The sequence below is a fragment of the Carassius auratus genome, chromosome 19 (assembly GCF_003368295.1).
Source record: "Carassius auratus strain Wakin chromosome 19, ASM336829v1, whole genome shotgun sequence".
Taxonomy (NCBI): domain Eukaryota; kingdom Metazoa; phylum Chordata; class Actinopteri; order Cypriniformes; family Cyprinidae; genus Carassius; species Carassius auratus.
This window is the reverse complement of record NC_039261.1, coordinates 3141159-3159795: the sequence shown is the minus strand read 5'-3', so window position 1 is coordinate 3159795 and position 18637 is coordinate 3141159. Positions and strand designations below refer to the sequence as shown.

The 18637-nt window shown below is 43.4% G+C and overlaps 2 protein-coding genes across 6 annotated transcripts in view; both read right to left on the bottom strand.

The window, feature by feature from the left end:
* Window positions 1–16876, bottom strand: part of LOC113119150 (mitochondrial ornithine transporter 1-like) — a 35965-nt gene extending 19089 nt beyond the window's left edge. The window contains exons 1-4 of one of the 4 annotated variants that reach the window (XM_026288390.1): window positions 6781–6860; window positions 631–719; window positions 497–567; window positions 89–205 (exon numbers count right to left, since the gene is read on the bottom strand). In XM_026288390.1, coding sequence (XP_026144175.1) covers window positions 89–205; window positions 497–567; window positions 631–662 — 220 coding nt within the window. In that variant the 5' untranslated portion in view covers window positions 663–719; window positions 6781–6860. Of the gene's footprint in view, window positions 1–88; window positions 206–496; window positions 720–6780; window positions 6861–16838 lie in introns of those variants that run through there. The other 3 variants (XM_026288391.1, XM_026288392.1, XM_026288393.1) reach the window with 3 other exon arrangements.
* On the bottom strand, window positions 1468–5757 carry LOC113119152 (putative nuclease HARBI1). Of its 2 annotated transcripts, XM_026288396.1 has the most exons (9): window positions 5407–5757; window positions 4424–4494; window positions 4160–4336; window positions 4009–4070; window positions 3840–3926; window positions 3711–3752; window positions 3467–3642; window positions 3352–3387; window positions 2988–3253 (listed from the first exon to the last, which is right to left on the bottom strand). In XM_026288396.1, exons 1-7 carry the CDS (start codon window positions 5562–5564, stop codon window positions 3490–3492), a joined length of 750 nt encoding a protein of 249 aa, XP_026144181.1. In that variant the 5' UTR covers window positions 5565–5757; the 3' UTR covers window positions 2988–3253; window positions 3352–3387; window positions 3467–3489. The 2 variants fall into 2 exon arrangements, with proteins under 2 accessions (XP_026144179.1, XP_026144181.1); XM_026288394.1 differs by lacking the exons at window positions 3467–3642; window positions 3711–3752; window positions 3840–3926; ... (2 more) ...; window positions 4424–4494; window positions 5407–5757 and adding exons at window positions 1468–2211; window positions 2306–2417; window positions 2514–2629 and having other exon boundaries at window positions 2699–3253; window positions 3352–3392.
* Window positions 16877–18637: the final 1761 nt, after the last annotated feature.

The following is an 18637-nucleotide window of genomic DNA, read 5'->3' as shown; positions in this document are numbered from 1 at the left end:
GGGTCACCATACTTAGCTGTATGTCACGTCACTTTCACTTTCAGTTATTAATGTAGACACCAGGAAATGAACAATACAAGTCTGTTACCACATGCTCCAGCTGACAGATCAATGATGGCCTGAGTGACAGGATGTGGAGCCATAGTTAACTTCTTCAATACTGCATCACTTCTTGTAAAATAGAGGACAAAAGATACGTTTTGTCCTGGTCCCACACATCCAAAATGCATAGCAGCATACAGTATCACAAAAAAAGTAAAGAGAAAAAAAATCCTCACAGACCATACATTAGAACATGGTATTATTTATATCTGACGTGTGAGCTCTTTATTTATAGATTTAGAGGGAATCCCCCATGAGGGGTAAAGAGACCCACTGAGCCCAACACTCAAAATCTTAACATGACAAGAACAGAATGTCTTAGGAACTTTAAACTCATCTACTGCAATGTTACATGTGTTCTGCATGACCACAGAGAGCAGGTTCTCACACTCACCGTCCTCCTTATGGACAACTGTCTGACACTTCAATAATGTGCTTGGTTGAAGAGCATCAGTACAAACCTTCCTGTGAAAGAAGTACTCTTTAATACTGACGAAAAACACACCTGAAGCCAGTACTAACACTCACACTTCCTCGATCAGCTCCACGTGTGTGTACATGTTTACACACGCAGTGCATGGGCGTGTAAAGCCGAGTTTGGCATGCTAGACCGAGACCTGGGGCCTGTTGCACAAAAGTAGGATAAGGGATTAAGCCAGGATATCTTGGTGATCCTGGCTCAATTGATCCCTAATCCGGTTGCACTAAAGCTGGATAGGGGGCAGGAGGATATGTTATGGTATAAATTACCATGGAGATTTATTCTGTGGAGCTAGCCTGCTCCAGACCAGGCTAAATTCCAGGATCTATTTAATCTCATCCCTAATGTCAGTCAGCAGTCGCCACAAATGGAAACCAATAGTTATTTCACTGCTCACTATACATTGTTATCACATATAACTAGACACACTGTCGTTATTTAAACGTTTGTGATCATTAATTTCAATCATTTTGGATAATGATTTTTAGATGCTGTTGCTATCATTAGATAATTTACAGTTTCCCATAGACTATAAGGCTATTTATAAAATGATAGAATATTAGGGCCACAGAGGGGAAAAAAAAGACAAGTCATAATATTGTAACCAGTTGTTTTTAAAGGAGGACAGTTGTTAAAATGACAGATGTGGGGCATTTCATGAAATTGTACTTCAGTATGGTTTCATAAACAAAGACATGCTGATGTGCCAGAATATGAAGTATCACATTGTCATAACTATCAAAACTGTAAAAAGAATATGTTGCTTTTCTGCAGAAAGAACCAGCCTCATAAATTTATGACTTTATCCTTTTTCCTCAGTGGGACCCTAGTACTCGGTCATATAAACAAATACACATTCCATATGAATATAAAAACACAATGTGTAACATTATGTTCCTTTATTGAATAAGGACAAAACAAAGCAGGTAAACTATCAGCTCTTTTCGAAACTGAAGTCACAGTGACTCTACAAGATGGAAAGCACAGAATCAAAGCATATTATACAAAATGATACATACACATTCAAAGGTCTGTATATAACACACCCTGCATGTCTGCACACTAAAATAAATGCAGGACAAATCCATACACATCAACTGAACAGACAAATGAATGGATGCAGTAGCCTCCCTGCAGCCTTGTATTACACACAGTATACCGCACAAACATCATAAGAGGCCAAATTCGTAAAAAAAACAACCCAAAAAAACCCTATTTCCTCTGCCACAACAGGACATTTTTTACCTAAATTGAAAGCACACATACTAACTAAAATAATTCAACACATATTGGTCCCTCAGCAGCCGACCACTGTCGTCATCAGGGAAGATTGCCGGATTGTCCCAGTCCATGGCTGGTGGCACTCTGGGGGCCCTCTCCTTCCTCAGGCAGGCCACATTGTGGAGGACAGCACAAGCCACAGTAATATCACATGCCCTAACAGGGTTGACCCTTAATTTGTGAAGGCAGTGAAAGCGTGCCTTCAGGAGGCCAAAAGTCATTTCAACTGGTCCTGGCATGGGCATGGTTGTAGGCCTGCTGTGCTTCCTGGGGGTCTGTGAAAGGTGTCAGGAGAAAAGGCTGGCAGCCATACCCCCGGTCTCCCAGCAACACACCAGAGAATTCACCTGTCAACACAAAATCTCATCATTACTACCTCATAAACACAGTGATATTCTTGACACAGCCATGATGGTTATAAATAGGGGTTGTGTGGCTTACCTTGTGATAGGCACTGATAGATTTCAGAGGCCCGAAAGATTCTGGAGTCATGGACTGAGCCAGGCCATTTCGCCACAACATTGCTGATCACACAGTCAGCATTGCAGACCATCTGAAATCATAAGATGAGGAATATTACACCAATCAATGCACATCATTGGCAATGCAGAGTGTTCGTCAATGGATAATATCAAAAAGTTATGTTCACCTGAACATTAATGCTGTGAAAGGATTTCCTATTCACAAAATCGGCCTCATGGGCACCTGAGGGGGCTTTTATCCTTATGTGTGTGCAGTCCACTGCACCAATGACATTGGGGAAACCTGTCACACAAAGTAATGAGTATCCTACTAGGTGTTAACAGTTGTCCTGTAATTTGTAGATCCTCTTACCTGCAATCCTATAGAACTCCTCTTTCATGTCACAGAGTCTTCTGTGGCCAGGGAAGGAGATGAAGACATCTGCTAATGCTTTGATAGCCAGACACACACTCCTTATTGTGCGGCAAATTGTGGCCTTGTTCAGCTGTTCTGCACCCCCCACTGAGTACAGGAAGGCTCCACTAGCAAAAAAGCGCAAGGCCACACAAACCATTTGCTCCACACTCAGTGCATGGCTCCTTGCAGTGCGGTGCTTAATCCTGGGACCCAGTAGTCTGCATAGATACCTGATGCCATCTGCAGAAAACCTGTATCTTTCATAAAGATGGTCATCAGGGAAGGCCAGTGGGTCCAACCGGTCCCTGAAGACCCTTTCTCGCCTGAAGGCTCTCCTCAGCACAAGTGCTTCTTCATCCACCACATCTCGCAAGAATGGGCATGCCATTGTCAGAGCAGAAAGGAACACACAATTTTGGGCCTTCATATAGGCTAGTGGCCACACCTGGTGCTGGGGGGGTGGGCAAAAGAGGCTGGTGCCTTATAACGATGACTTGGTTGTACTGATTGCTGTGAAAATAAAAAATACCTTAGAAAGATGCCACCGTCCTGTGTGCTCACAATAAGAGCTCATATGTCATGGCTCACTTGACTTTACGAGAATATACCTAATTTTTATTTTGAGCTGTGTCATCTTCTTGGAGCTGGGGGAGGAAGGAAAAATAATGATTAATACATTTGTGTTACAGTTAGCATACAGTGTACATTGAAGGCATATCTCACCTCCCTCTCAAGTTTTTTTATTTTCAAGGGTCCAGTTTCCTAATTGTCCTCTTTTTTATTTCGAACTCCAGTGCAAGATTTTCTATCTTTTTCTTCTTGTACTGAATGTCTATGTCTGCCAGTTCTATTTGGCGCCGGAGGTGGTTGCCATACAACTTTCTGATAGCTTGTGAGCTCTGTGAACACAATACAATTAGCGCTGCTGGAATTTGGCAGGATGTGGTGTCCTTTTATTAATACGCACTATGTTGCCAGGCTGGTTTTCCCACTGTATAGCATCTGGGTCCTGTAAAAAAAATTAGATTCTTTGATTTTGATGAGAACTCCTCACCATTGTAGAGTAAATAGTACTTTCACAGTCTTAACATGATACCTCATGCCTTCTGGAATCCAGAGAGATGGTCTCCTCCTCATCATCATCTCCATCATGTGCTGTTGCTGCTGCACTGGGACTTTCACCCTATCACATTTAATCGGATTCATATTGAAGCCAGTAGACAAGACATGCCAGGCCTACAGTATGCCTTTGATGGAGTACTCACTGGATCAGCATCGTCTGGTGCTTGTGCTGGTGGCTCTAACAGGAACACAGTGCTGCCAGACACTGCAAGGCAATAGGTAACCAAAGTCAGACAGTCCAAATTGATTCAATATGAATGTGGTTGTATTCCATGTAGAGATGGAAGGACATACCTTGAATGAAGCGGGTGGCATCTTGGGAGGGACCTATGCTCGTCTCTTTCCCCCCAGGGATCCCCTCTAAGACGGGCCTGCCTTTATTTAGCTCCAAGGCCATGTCCTCTGCTGGGGTAAGGTCAGCCTTTGGTGACCCACCACCCGTGCCTTGTCTGTGGGTATTCTTTTTCACTGCTAAAACAGTACAGACAATGTGTGAGCAGGCACCTTCTGGGTACAATATATGCTTGTGCTTTGTTAAATATTAGTCAGGGACCATACCATTCTGCAGAATGTTCTTGTATTTGATTTTGACCTGCTGCCATGTCCGTTTTGGCCCGTTCATGTTTAATCTACATCACACGCGCACACACACACACATTCTTTATCACAAGAACATTTAATGGAGTCACACTGACAAAAATGACTTGGTATTTTTGTATTGTTTTCAGTAAAAATAATAAAAAAAACAATAAAGATGTATTTTATTGATTTTCTAAATGACCTAGCAAAATAAGTATAGGTTTAGACCAAAAATATAAACTTCAAGTAAATGTGTGCTTAAAACAAGCAAAAAATTTAAATATTGGTCAATATAATAAGAAAAATTCTCTTGAAATAAGTTTACTTTTTCCATAAACACTTACTTTTAGAAAAGTTCTCTTGTTTCACTGGCAAAGTTTTTTGCTTATTTTCCTAGGTTATTTTGCTCTAGAAAATATTTAAGATTTTTTTTAGATTTTTTTTTTTTTTTACTGAAAACAAGACAAAAATACTAAGTAAGAAATACATTTTTGCAGTGCAGTGAGCAACCGACCTTGGGTCCTTTGAAAGGCGCTATATAAATTAAAGTGATTATTATTATAGCTAATCTATGTATTCAAGAAAATTTTATTTATATAGCACTTTTCACAATTGTTTCATTCGGTCAAAGCTGCTTTACATTAATAAAAGCAGGGGAAACACAAAAAAAAACCGGTGGACAACATAATAAGCAGAGTACAACGGCTAATATTAAACCGCACTGAGCGTAGTAACGTAAAATAATAATGTAAGGCTTTAATAATAATATATCATAGCTTTATACAGTGTGATGGAGTTACGTAACACAATTTCACTCATATATGCAGTGCATTTCAATAAAAAATGTAACCGTTTCATAATTACAGTACAACTGCGTTTTTGGAGATGTGAATTAAATATTTGATTTGTAATTGTGATGATGTTTCAGCAGAGCGATGAGTGTGTAATTGTGCACTACTTACGCATTCAGGCGGTCTGCAATACTTTGCCACGCTTTTTCTCTTTGCTTTATCACTGTGGCAGTGTTGCCTTTCTTCTTAATTATATCTTTTACCTCCTCGTATGCCTCCATGAGGATTTGTGCTTCCGACGGGGAAAAGTACGCGGCTCTAGTTGCCATGGTAAATCAGCTAATCTGTGATCTGTGGCGGGGTCTATTTGAGTGAGCCGTGAGCGCGCACCTATCCAGTAGAGGTGTGCGATACCGCTAGATTTGGTATCGATCCGATACCAAGTAAATACAGGGCCAGTATCGCCGATACCGATACCAATACCGATACTTTTTAATAATTAAGGTGGATGCATCTTCAACCTAAATCTAAATGAATTATCATGACTTTTAATTTGTTTTTGTGATTTGCATTTTGGGTTATTACTCAGTACTACAAAAGCTTTTGTTCAGAAACAACTTTTGGTTACTTCTGATTTATTTAAATAAACAAAGTTACAAAATGATTACTTCACAAATATAAAAAATGTAAAAACAATTTCTCTTTTCAAGTAGCATGTTAATAAAAAAAAAATTATCCTCTTTAGTGCACTTCTTTTCAGGATTTTTTTCTTAAAGTCACAAAGTTTTACTTCACAATGCAAAACAAATTCTCCTTATACAAAATTCCTGAAGCCGACATCTTCCACTATGGAAAGAGGCTGCAGGTCCTTCACAATCATTTCTGATAGGCGCCTTGTAATATCCACTGCTCTTGGAGAATCAGCTATTGATAAAATAATAAAAAATAATTAAGTCTGGTGCACATCTTGGTGAAGTTTAAATATAGAAACTAGTATCCCTTTCACAGCTAACACAAAAAGGGTAGATCGGCCTGAAAATACAGCCATACAACGCTCCTCTTTCTCTCCGCCTCTGACTGACTGCTGTTAGAAATGCGCGGCTGAGCGGTGCGCGCGCCTGACTGCTGGTGGTAGCGCTAGTGGTGAGTCACGTGACGGTACAACACAGGAGAGGGGGCGGAGAGCAGTGTCGAGCACGAGCAGCACTCTTGAGAGCTTGCTCTGCTCTGTGACAGCAGCAGCATTTTGGCAAACACGGCCAGGTCGCAAAACGAGAGAAACTGAAACTTAAGTATCGATATTTTCCCGTTGGTATCGATCAATACCGATACCAACGTTGGTATCGATATTATCGATATTAGTATCGATCTGCCCACCTCTACTATCCAGGATTGGTTTCACCTGGCTTAATGAATCCGTGTCTGCTCATCCTGGCTTGGTCTTTGTGCAACCAATTAAGCCTGGACGCACATGTTTTGGCTTTATTGAGCTCAGCTTAGTCATTTATCCCGGATGTCTTAATTCTACTTTTGTGCAACAGGCCCCTGTCGGCGATTCAAAATCATGCTGTGTTCTAAAAGCATGAAAAGTGTTCTAACTGAAAACGTCTCCGGTTACTATCGTAACCTCGGTTCCCTGAGAGGCGGGAACGAGACATTACGTCAGCTAAGACGTATATGGGAACTCTTCCCTTCTCCACTTTCACTGAAATCTTATTGGCTAACGCCAGCTGGGGACAGCTGGCCAATTGACGCGAAGCATGCAAATACTGGCGGGTAAGCGTGCAGTATAAAATGCATGGGCGCGAAAATTACGTCAGAATCACGACTGAACGCTAGCACAGCTGATCAAACAGCGACCACGGCGGCTAACGTAATGTCTCGTTCCCGCCTCTCAGGGAACCGAGGTTACGATAGTAACCGGAGACGTTCCCTCTCGAGGCGGTAACTCAACATTACGTCAGCTAAGACGTATATGGGAACTGTATAAAATCCCGCCGTGAGAGCAGTGAAGATAAGCCCTGAACGGAGTCAATCACCCTCACACAAGCAGTACAGTTCTAGCCAATGGCCGTGTCGCTAAGAGTGCTTGCATCTGATAGGCGGAACTAGGCCAATGAGACATCTGCTCCGACCCTAACAAAATATGCATAACTTCAAGCAATATATCGAAATCTGCACTAACCAGGGCAGACACAAAGCAATAAGCACTCAAGCATGAGAGTTAAACAGAGTCGACGGCGTTTGCGGTGACTGCTGCATAAACCATTTAACCATAACACAGAGTTAGCAGCCATGGTAACTACTGTATAGCTGGTTATAACAGCTTTAATGAATAAAACTTAACTCACCGAAAAACATGTGACGCTACAGAGGGTACATCCAGCTTGTAAAACCTGGCGATTGTGTTCTGGGAAGACCAGCCAGCAGCAAAACATAAATACTGGACAGACATACCTCTAGACCAGGCCCATCAGGAAGCATTTATAATGTCCTCGCAGAATGAGCTCTGATGTTGAGGGGGTAATCCTTCCCCTGGCATTTGATAGCGTCCACGATCCAGTGAGAAAGTCTCTGTTTAGAAACAGCACGTCCCTTATTACATCCACCAAGCACACGAACAGCTGGTCCGACTGACGAAAGGCGGCCGAGCAATTCATATACATCCGTAAAACCCTAACAGGGTCCCGGCGCTCTGAGTATCAGCGTCGCGCGAGGCTGACGGCTCAACAGATAAGGCGGGCAGGGAAACAAAACGGTGTATTGAGTGACTTCGAAACGAAACCCGGTCTCGGCCGGAGAGTGACATTACAGTCGCCAGGCCCGAAACCAATGCAATATCGTTCACCAAACACTCACGAAATTCTCCAAGGCACTTGGTAGCACGAAGCTAATGGCTCGAACGGTAATAAGAGATAGAGCCCACGGCGGCACGGAGGGCGGCCATGAAGTACACAATCTACTTGCTCCCCTGAGAAAAATGAATACCAGAGCGTGCTTACCGATCGTTTACCCGTAACCGGGGAACGAAAGCGGCAATAGCGGTCACATACACCTTCAGCGTGGATGGTTTCAAACTCCCGCTATCCAACTGTGCTGTAGAAAGCGCAAAACATCCGACACGGAACAGGTCCCCGGGTCAATATAATGTTCTCGCACCATTTTGTGAAAACTCACCACTTCTGCGCGTAGCAGCGAATGTTTGATGATGCTCGCGTCTCAGTAAGTGTATTTAGCACTCGTCAGTGCAGAGTGTCCCGCTCATTAGGGTCCCCGCAGCGGCCACACATGAAGGTTCCACAGCTCGGGGCTGGGGTGCTATATTGTGCCATTCGCCTGAGACAGCAGGTCCTGCTTGAGGGGGATTCGCCATGGGGGAGCCATCAGCAGTGTTCGAACTATACCGTGTCCTCTGGGGGAGCCCACTTTTTTTTTTTTTTTGGGGGGGGTATGCACTTGCGTGTGCCTCAAATAAGGACAGCTACAAGTGAATGCACTATTATTAGATTTTATCGACACGAGTGCCTCAAAAAACTTACAGTGACTTACAAAGATACATAACAGCTACAACTGTATGCATTAGAGGACTCGGAGCAAGAAGGGTTAGGATAGTGACCGGTGTAGCAGTCGATTCTGTTCCCCTTTACGCAAACATACTACAATTCTTGCGTAGTTGCCGAGTTACTATACGTACGATTCGAACTAGCGTGCACAAGAAGCATGACTGGATTTACGCCAAGTCAAATAGTTAAAAATACCGTCCTAAATCCTAAACTTGAAAATACATTTAAGACGAGAGGTTTTTCAACTAGAAATGTAAAAACATAAGACAAAAATAACGGAACAACTGCAAGATGAATAAGAAAATAGAGTGTGAGAATCATTTTACTATGTTGCAGTGTAGCAAGAAATGTGTCGCTTTTTGCTTTCCTTACATCCAGGTGTGTTCGGTGTGTTTGCATGCTGGTGTTGCCAAATCCGCGGAATTTAGGCTACTTTGGGAAAATGTTTGATTAACTATATGGCTGGGTTTATTACACGGACCTGGCAACCCGAGAGGAAACAGACATTTAGAGGGGAACAGAATCGACTGCTACACCGGCCTCTGACTAGCTATTACTACAGCCAGAGAAAACTTTTCTTCAGCTTCTTGGTTGTCACAGTGGGCGCGCGGCGGGAGGTCTAATAAGTGTTTGTAGCAAGTGAATCAATCGTGCTATTAATGTCATCACTACACAATTTCTTCATAAAACCAAAATTAATTAAACTGCCTTGTTTTCTTTTTACAATTGCTATCATTGCTATAACTGCAGAATGAATTAAGGACTTTGATAAATGGCCTCCAACGTTTATTTTTGTCTACGAATATACGACGTACTAAAGGGGAATTTGCAGCGCAGCGCCCCCACACATTGATGCTCATTACAAGAATAGCATGTATAGTGAGAAGGGTCTGGCTGCAGACCATGGGCGAGTGGAGCTCCACTCTCAAACCGGAAATACGTCACCTCCACTTGAAAACATCAAGATGGCGTCGCCGGGAGTACTTCAAACTTAAAATCAGGTAATTTTATCTCTGCATCGCTAAAATGGTGAACTGACGCTGTTGTAACGTGCAGCGTAATAAAAACGCACAGGGCTTACGTGAAATTACTCACAAAAGGATTAATAAACACTATGGATTTATAGATTTATATCGCGAGCAATGTCAATGTCAATCCTGTAATGAAGAGACTTTGCAAATATCTTTAGTTCCTTCTTCCATCCGCTGAAGTGAGGTTTAACATCTATGAATCTAGTATTTGCACAAAGTAATTAAGTTATTTATCAAAAAGTCTAGGATCTTTTCCTTCAACAATAATCCAACCTTAACTGAGATCACAGTCAAAGGGTCTATTGATATCTGTTTGAAATGAAGCCAGTTTTGAAATTCCAGCCAAAAAGTCTGTACAGATTCACATTGGAAAAACATATGATCTACAGTTTCAATATCCTTCTCACAGAACCTGCATGACTTGTTCTCCCAATTAAATCTTTCTTGTAGGAAGTTATTAGATGGATAAATGTCCTTTAGGATTTTAAATGTTACTTCTTTGGCTTTAGGAAGAACTGGATAAGTAAAATAACACTTCCTTGTTTTCTTTGCCTCTTCTTCACTAAATTCTTGAAGAACATACTTTCTTTTCAGTTGACTGGGGAAGTACAGTTTGGATAATACATTTCTGAAAAACTTATTTGTTAATTGTTTGCTCTTTAAATTTTTACCTTCAGTACATGATGGATAGCATAGATGTAACTTAGTTTTTGGTGGCTTGTGGTAAAATAATGTAGTGAATAATGAAAGGACACGATTGTTTTGTATGTGTATGCCTTTAGCATTTGTTATATAATGTTAAAAAGGTCATATGAGGTGGTTGTTTTCATATTTAATTTTTCATTCACCTCCAGGGATAGGATTGGCATGGAAGATGCAGCACTCTTTACATTTTAAATGTATGTTGCCACCCTAGAAGTCAAAGTCTTTTTACATGTGACATTAACATGTACATATTTATTTTTCTCTATTTTGTTGTTCTGTTATTCTATTGTTTGACTTTTTTTTTTGTATCAGATCAAATGTATATCAAGTGTTATCCATCCTGATAACACCTCCACAAATAGAGACTGGAACTACTGAGCACCATCACCTTGTCTGCTTTGGGACTGTCATAGGAGAATGATGCAGTACTTTTCTGTGTTGAATTTACAAAACGTCAGTACACAGACATAGTTTTGTTCCAGTTTTGCTGTGCTCATGTCTTCTTTGTGTCCCCAGCCCAGCAATCAGATGCATCAGAACAACAAAGCACAACTGTGGTGGACCAGGCACCTTCAGCAACAAGTAAATTGCTTTAACATTAATGATAATGAAATGTCAGTATTGTAACTAAACTTGACCCATCTGACGTAATTGTTCATGCCAGAGATTTAACATCATTGTCAGTCAGGAGCATATTTAACAGGAGCCACACTCAACTGGCTTGATGGTGACTTCAGTAAGTGTGGTTGACCCTCTTGTTTTTGTGGCTATAATAATTAGGCTAAGTAATCTCACTCTCTTCCATTTCCCGAACATTAAACTTTTGACTGAAACATGAAAATGATACTTAACCGGTGCAGTGAAGATATTTAAAGAGACGCTGTCACTATCTAAAGTACAGAAAGCCTTACATCATCTCTAGGTGCAGTCACCTACAGCGCAGCCAGCTTCACAAAGACTGTGGGGCTGGTCACCAGGAAAATGGACAACAGGGAGTGCTTTTGGGGTTTTACTCCTCAAATGATCACCCTGGCTACTGTAGCTGGGATTGCTTCACAGACGATGGAGGTCTTGAAGAGTAAAGTGTGCGTGCGTGCGCACACATTGTGTTTTTACTGTAACAATTATGGTCACTTGCAGTTAATTTGTTTTCAGTGTAGTGTAAGATGTGTTAATTATTATTATTACTCAAAAACCATTAAAACTTCTAAATTGTGGAAGTTATTCTTCATTATGTTACTGTGGTTATTTTGTATATGTTATTATTTTGATTAAAATACAAAATTCAACACACAAATTCTGGTTGAGGTATTATTTTAATAATTTATTTAATATTTCATTATTTTTTCACTGCTAAATATTACAAACATAGGGTTAACTTTCTAAAATGCATGGAATGTTACATTGTCAGTTGTACATTGGTAAAACAAACATGAAAAAAAGGCAGAAGCCCTAAAAATATGGATTGTGGATGTCTGTAGTGCAAATTGCTGAGGGGAAATAAAAAAAAATTGCTGTCGTGTCATAAACCGTGAAAGATTACTATATTATTATTTGTATTATTTCTACTAGGTAAAAGTAACAACGATAAAAGTACAGAACATATTAACATTACGTACAAAGAGGTGACATAACTTGCAAAGCACCCCTTATACATGTATATAACAAGTAATAATATAAAACGAAAGTTTGGTGGAGTTGACGTATTTTCGCTCTTGAATGGAGCTCCACTCGCCGCCATGGAGGTGACGTAATTCTACGGAAAGTGTTGCCCGGTCCAACATGGCGGCCGCGTCATTAGTGGAGGCGACGTAATTCCACGGAAAGTGTGGCCCGGTCCAACATGGCGGCGGCGTCGCTAGTGGAGGTGACGTATTTCCGCTCTTGAGTGGAGCTCCACTCGCCCATATGTCTGCAGCCAGACCCTCTTGTGTATAGTAATCTTTATTTAAGTAAATTAGGTTTTAATCGCCGTCATGCATGAATGAATAATATTTTTGCTATTTTACACTTAATAATCCATCATGATCACATTGCACAACTGAAATTGTACTTCAAAATATTCATATTGTCAAAATTTTTTGAGACCCCCCAAAATTTCACATTTCTCGTTTTCAGGGGAGCCCATGTCTTATTAAGGGGAGCCGAGCTCCCCCTAGCTCCCCCGTAGTTCGCACTATGGCCATCAGTAACTCTCTCAGGTCCGCGAACCAGGGCTGATTCGGCCAGTTCGGGGCCACGAGTATAACTGATGCTTTCTCCTCCCTGATTTTGCACAACACAGGCGGAATCTTCACAGGAGGGAATGTGTAAGCCTGGCTTCCGGCCAGCGCGATGTCAGAGCATCTCCCAGCAGGGGGGAGTGAGATAGCAAACGTGATCTCGCTCGTGGCAAACAATCCACTTCCTCCCTCCCAAATCATTAGATCTGATCTTGGGTGAAGCCAACATCTCCTTAAGGAATCCCGTTCCTCAAAAGCATGCTCACTCCACGGTTCAAAGTACCGGGGATGTGCGACGCTCCTATGGAGATTAAGTGTCGGTCCGCCCACAACAGGAAACTCGCTGCCTGTTTGAATAGAGCTCTGGAGCGCACGCCGCCCTGGCGATTTATGTACGAGACCACAGACGTGTTGTCGGTTTGAATCAGTACATGTTTCCGCTCCAATTTCGACCGAAAGGCTTGCAGGGATATTAGGACACCGCTTCCATTATTCCAAACGGTTTTGTGTCACCTTCTCTGTGACTCCGACCACAGGCCCAGACGCACTGCTCCCCGGCCTAGATCGCGTTCGCAGAGAAAAGAACTCCTGGGCTGAACATATCCGGGCTGTTCCACGGTCTCAGAGTGCTGACGCAACTGTGAATGACCGTAAGTGCTTGTGGACCGAAGACCACGCCCTCGGCGGAACTCGAGTTACAGCCAAAACTGTAGCGGCCGCAATGTAGCAGACCCAGATGGCACACTGAAGAAGTCGCCGCCATCAGTCCCAGAAGCCTCTGAAATTCCCTCAGTGCAAACGACCTGCCCAGTCAGAAACAGCACAGAGTCGATGAAATGCTCTAGAGAGAGATGGGCTCGGATCGCCATCGAGTCCAAACATATTCCCAGATATGTTACGGTCCGACTCGTAAAAACACGCTCTTCTGCATATTCACACGCAGTCCCAGCGTATCCAAACGGCGAAGCATTGTTTCCACGTGACTGATAGCACATCTCTTGAGTGGGCTAAAATCAGCCAATCGTCCAGATAATTCAACATGCGCATTCCGCTCGATCTGAGGGGAAATTTCGCTCTATCGCTCTCTCTCGAGCAGACTGAGAACTTCCTGTCGCAGAACAGGACGGTTTTGGGGCAAAGTCAGTGACGGGACCACGCCATTGAAGCGGGGAGGTCTGCGTTTGAATTGGAGAGAATATCCGTCGTGAATTATTCCCAGTATCCACGGTGAAACGCCCGGGATAGCCCTCTTACCGTCCATGAGATGACACGGCAGACGCGTTACGTCTACAGCCACTGATGGCTTATTTTAATTAGGGCCCCGCCCCCGCGAGGCTGGAAGCACTGGCGGGAGGGCGGGCGCGTCGCGAAATGGTGTGACACTCTTGCGCCATCATGAGGCCATTATAATCATGGACTGTGGCTCTGCGCTGTTTGAGACAGGGCGAGTGACACAACGTTGGGTGCAAGAATTTGTATATATGCTTCTTTAGTACAATTTTTACTCACAAAAACATCATTTAAACACATATAGCAATCGTCACCCATAGTTATGTGGGGGACATGATGCATGTGTCTTTGTGGTGTTGGCACTCTCGCTCCTTCGCGAGGCCATTATAATAATAGGTTGTGGCTCTGCACTGTTCTGAGACAGGGCGAGTGACACAGAGATGAGTGTAAGAGGAAGTAAAGCTCTTAGTTGATTGTAACATGCTTTTATTGTGGAACTCACACAAACAGCATTCAAACAGACATAGCAATCGTCGCCCGAAGAAACATGGGGGACATGATGCATCTGAACATTGAGGGTGACACCGTGTTCATGTGGTGTTGGCACTCTCGCGCGGCCAGTATAATCATGGGTTGTGGCTCTGCACTGATCTGAGACAGGGCGAGTGACACAGTGATGAGTGTAAGAGGCAGTAAAGTTCTTTCGCTGATTGTATACCTGTTTTTATTGTGGAACTCACACAAACAGCATTCAAAAAGACATAGCAATCGTCGCCCGAAGAAACATGGGGGACATGATGCATTTGAACATTGAGGGTGACACCGTGTTTATGTGGTGTTGGCACTCTCGCGAGGCCAGTAATCATGGGTTGTGGCTCTGCACTGTTCTGAGACAGGGCGAGTGACACAGAGATGAGTGTAAGAGGAAGTAAAGCTCTTTAGTTGATTGTAACATGCTTTTATTGTGGAACTCACACAAACAGCATTCAAACAGACATAGCAATCGTCGCCCGAAGAAATATGGGGGACATGATGCATCTGAACATTGAGGGTGACACCGTGTTTATGTGGTGTTGGCACTCTCGCGCGGCCAGTATAATCATGGGTTGTGGCTCTGCACTGATCTGAGACAGGGCGAGTGACACAGTGATGAGTGTAAGAGGCAGTAAAGCTCTTTCGCTGATTGTATACCTGCTTTTATTGTGGAACTCACACAAACAGCATTCAAACAGACATAGCAATCGTCGCCCGAAGGAAATGGGGGACATGATGCATATGAACATGGCGCTTGGGGGCGGGGCCTCCCGCTCACTCACTCTTTCACCGTCAGGGAGACGGCTCGTATGGCGCGCTGGCTCTCTCGCGGCGCGGGGTCCTCAACTGACCCTGACGTTACCTTCCAGGCTCTTACCACTGCTGGTTTCGGCAGAAACGAGCGTCCGGTTCAGAGCGGGGTGCCACTGCGGGTTATTTTAGCTGGTTTCAGAGCCTGGCCCGGTGCATAAGAATCTCGCAGAAGAAGACTGAGGTGAGCGACGGGGTATCACATGGCTCATACTTTGGCGCGCTTTCTGCGTCTCTGAGAATAGCTCCATGACGTCCCCAAAGAGGCCGGAGGGAGCAACTGGAACGTTTAGGAGCGGCCTACGGTCCGCGTCTTTCAGGACAGCTAGGGAAGCCATAGGTGCCTGTAAAGATGACCATAAGCTCCGTAAAACAGCTGAGCAGAGCGCTTAGTAGCAATCAGCGCGAGATCAGTTGCCGCGTGCAGATCCTGATGACGTCAGCGCTACTGTGCCACCGTTTGCCTGAAACACCTTGAGTATTGCCCTGGCAAAGAGCAGAAGCTGCACTCGCTCTTTCTAGACTGTGGTCCGGACCAAAAGCAGAGTCTCCGTCCCGTCCACGTGCGTGATATGGCCTTCGTAGCAGAGTGGGTGCGCGCCGATTGGGGTGCAGCCCACGATTTCACCACGAGCTGTTGCATGCCTAAATGCCATCTGGTAGCAGCTCGACTGGAGGAGCCACGAGTCTAGTTACCCATCACAGGCTCGTCATGTGCGTTGCAAGCGAGACTCAGCTCCGTGACGACCTTTCCGAAGACCCTGACGAGCTTCTCCTGGAGGTCTCAGGGCCCTCTTGGTCGGGGCGGTCCCACTGAGAGGCCCAAACCTTTTTCGACGTCGAAGCGACATGGAGTCGTTTTCCTCGCCAGCTCCGAAGAGGACGAAGTTCGCGGAAGCTATAGTCCACCACGCCGACGTCAAACTCGTCTTCGGGCGGGGGAGGGCCCACCAGCGGCTCGCTGGCGGCAGTGGGCCTCATTCCCGCCGTCCTCCGAGCCACTCTGGCTCTGAGGGCGCGCACTGTCAGCTCGGTACAGTGGGCGCAAGTGTTGTCCGTGTGAGAATCCCAAGCAGGTCACACAGAACTGGGGAAGATCCGAATCTAGCATTAGCAGCCATCGGATGCGGAGAGGAAAAACAGGGTGAGTAGTCCTCTATTGCAACTTCCACGATGACTTAGATAAGACTTCTAGCGTGAAGAAAGAGATTCTGACGTAATTTTCGCGCCCATGCATTTTATACTGCACGCTTACCCGCCAGTATTTGCATGCTTCGCGTCAATTGGCCAGCTGTCCCCAGCTGGCGTTAGCCAATAAGATTTCAGTGAAAGTGGAGAAGGGAAGAGTTCCCATATACGTCTTAGCTGACGTAATGTTGAGTTACCGCCTCGAGAGGGAACTACATCGGCGATGACCGACAGCCAATGAGAGAGAGCAAGACGGGGAGCTCGGGGAGGAGTTACAGACCACAATATCAGCAAGCATGGCTCGCGTGCTCGCGTCTCACCAATCATTTCCTCTTCCATATTCTTCTTTTCTTTTTTTCTTGTTTGCAAACTTCTTCTTTTTCGTCTTTTACGGCGGATCGCAGACTTTAAGTGCATTACCGCCACCTATTCCTCTAATGGACAATTGACACTCTAACTCGATTCAAATTATATTAATTAATATTTCTACCTGAATTTAATAAATAATTAATTTAAAACTGCCCTCCCTTTTTCTCTATTTCATTCTTCAGTTAATTTCATTCAATTATATATTCCCTACAGTACATTCAGGCCCGGGGTGGGTAATCGGAAGAACTGGGAGAACATAATTCATCTATAATGTATTACAGTTTATAAGTAACTTGCACAACACTGTTGATAACAAAACTCAAGCTTGATCTGCTGTCTACGAAGCCCATTGAGTCAGGACAACTTGGAGGTTTTCTTGTTAATGTGCACAGAGAAGGAAATCCACATGTCTATAAGCAATGACACGGTAATGAATAAAGTGGCTGAAACCAGTGCACTTCCTGGGCGGCTACTGATACTGTTGGTGCTATTCGCAATGTAACCGTAAACTTTACTGTGACTTGAACTGTAAAAAAATGTTCAATACGCCTCTTTGTGGAATAGTGGATACATTTCAAATGCTTTATTTATTTATTTCTGCTTTTGTTAATTTATCAACCTATCCTTGTGGAATAGTAAAATATTTTTTGTTAACTTCTCTGCTTAAGTGAATTATTATTTGTTGAACTATGGTATTAATAAAAACTACACAACATACATACATTAGAGCATGTTCAACTGTTTCCCTACCGCCACATACCTCGCATAGCCATGTTGGGTGTTTCTTTATTAGATGCATTGTATTATTTAATATTGTATTACACAAGTCGTAACCTTGTGATTATGTTCTCCTCCGCTCTGCTCTTACCTGATTGTATTCCCTTCCCCACTATTGGCTGTATTTGATAAATATTTGCCCTTGGAATCTGTGTCCCAATGCTTCTGCCATTCTTTCCAAATGTTCTTAGATTTCAGTTCAGACCCACTGAATGGAATCTGAATATCAACATTCTCTTGTTCTACTGCTTTTTTTTGCTAGTTTATCTGCTTCTTCATTTCCACTCAACCCGATGTGAGCTGGAACGCACAAAAAATTTACAATTATACCATTTTGCTGTAATGAATATAGTTCTTGCATAATTTCTATTATCATCTCTTGTCTTGTTTTCTGACTTCTGCTCATTTAAACTTATTAGAACTGCACTAGAATCTGAACATACTATTGCCTTGGAACTTCACTAATACACCTCATTGCCATAATTATCACAAACATGTCTCCTGTATTTACTGACAGACAATCTGATATTCTGTTTTTCTTTCCCACTTTTATCTTGGATACTACAAATGCTGATCCCACATACCCTGTTCCTGAGTCTTTTGAAGCATCAGTGAATATATGCATAAATGTCTCATGTTGTGAATGTAACCATGGACCATGAGCAGGAAATGAGATAATACGTCCTCTAGGGGTTGCTATGAGAACACCTCATCATGACCCGTGTCTGAAGCATACATTGAAAAAACACCAACGAGTTGTCCGGCTACAGCCTCTGACGTCAATACCGGCACGACAATAAACAGGCACAGGGAGAACACGTCATTCTCTTCTCCGTCTTCCCTGACTGATCTGTTTGAAGTGTGCTGATTACACACATGGTATGGTCATGTTGTGGGGTGTTCCCCAAAGCGTCCTCCAACGAAGCATATCGTTCTTTCGAGGAACCATGGTTATATGTGTAACCTGAGCCCT

Coding starts and splice junctions, on each gene's coding strand:
- LOC113119152 (XM_026288394.1), bottom strand. CDS start 3,170: ATGAAGGCCCAAAATTGTGTGTTCCTTTCTGCTCTGACAATGGCATGC. Junction 2,630..2,698: donor GGAGTTCTATAGGATTGCAG/GTAAGAGGATCT, acceptor TTTGTGTGACAG/GTTTCCCCAATGTCATTGGT. Junction 2,418..2,513: donor TTCACAGCATTAATGTTCAG/GTGAACATAACT, acceptor TTATGATTTCAG/ATGGTCTGCAATGCTGACTG.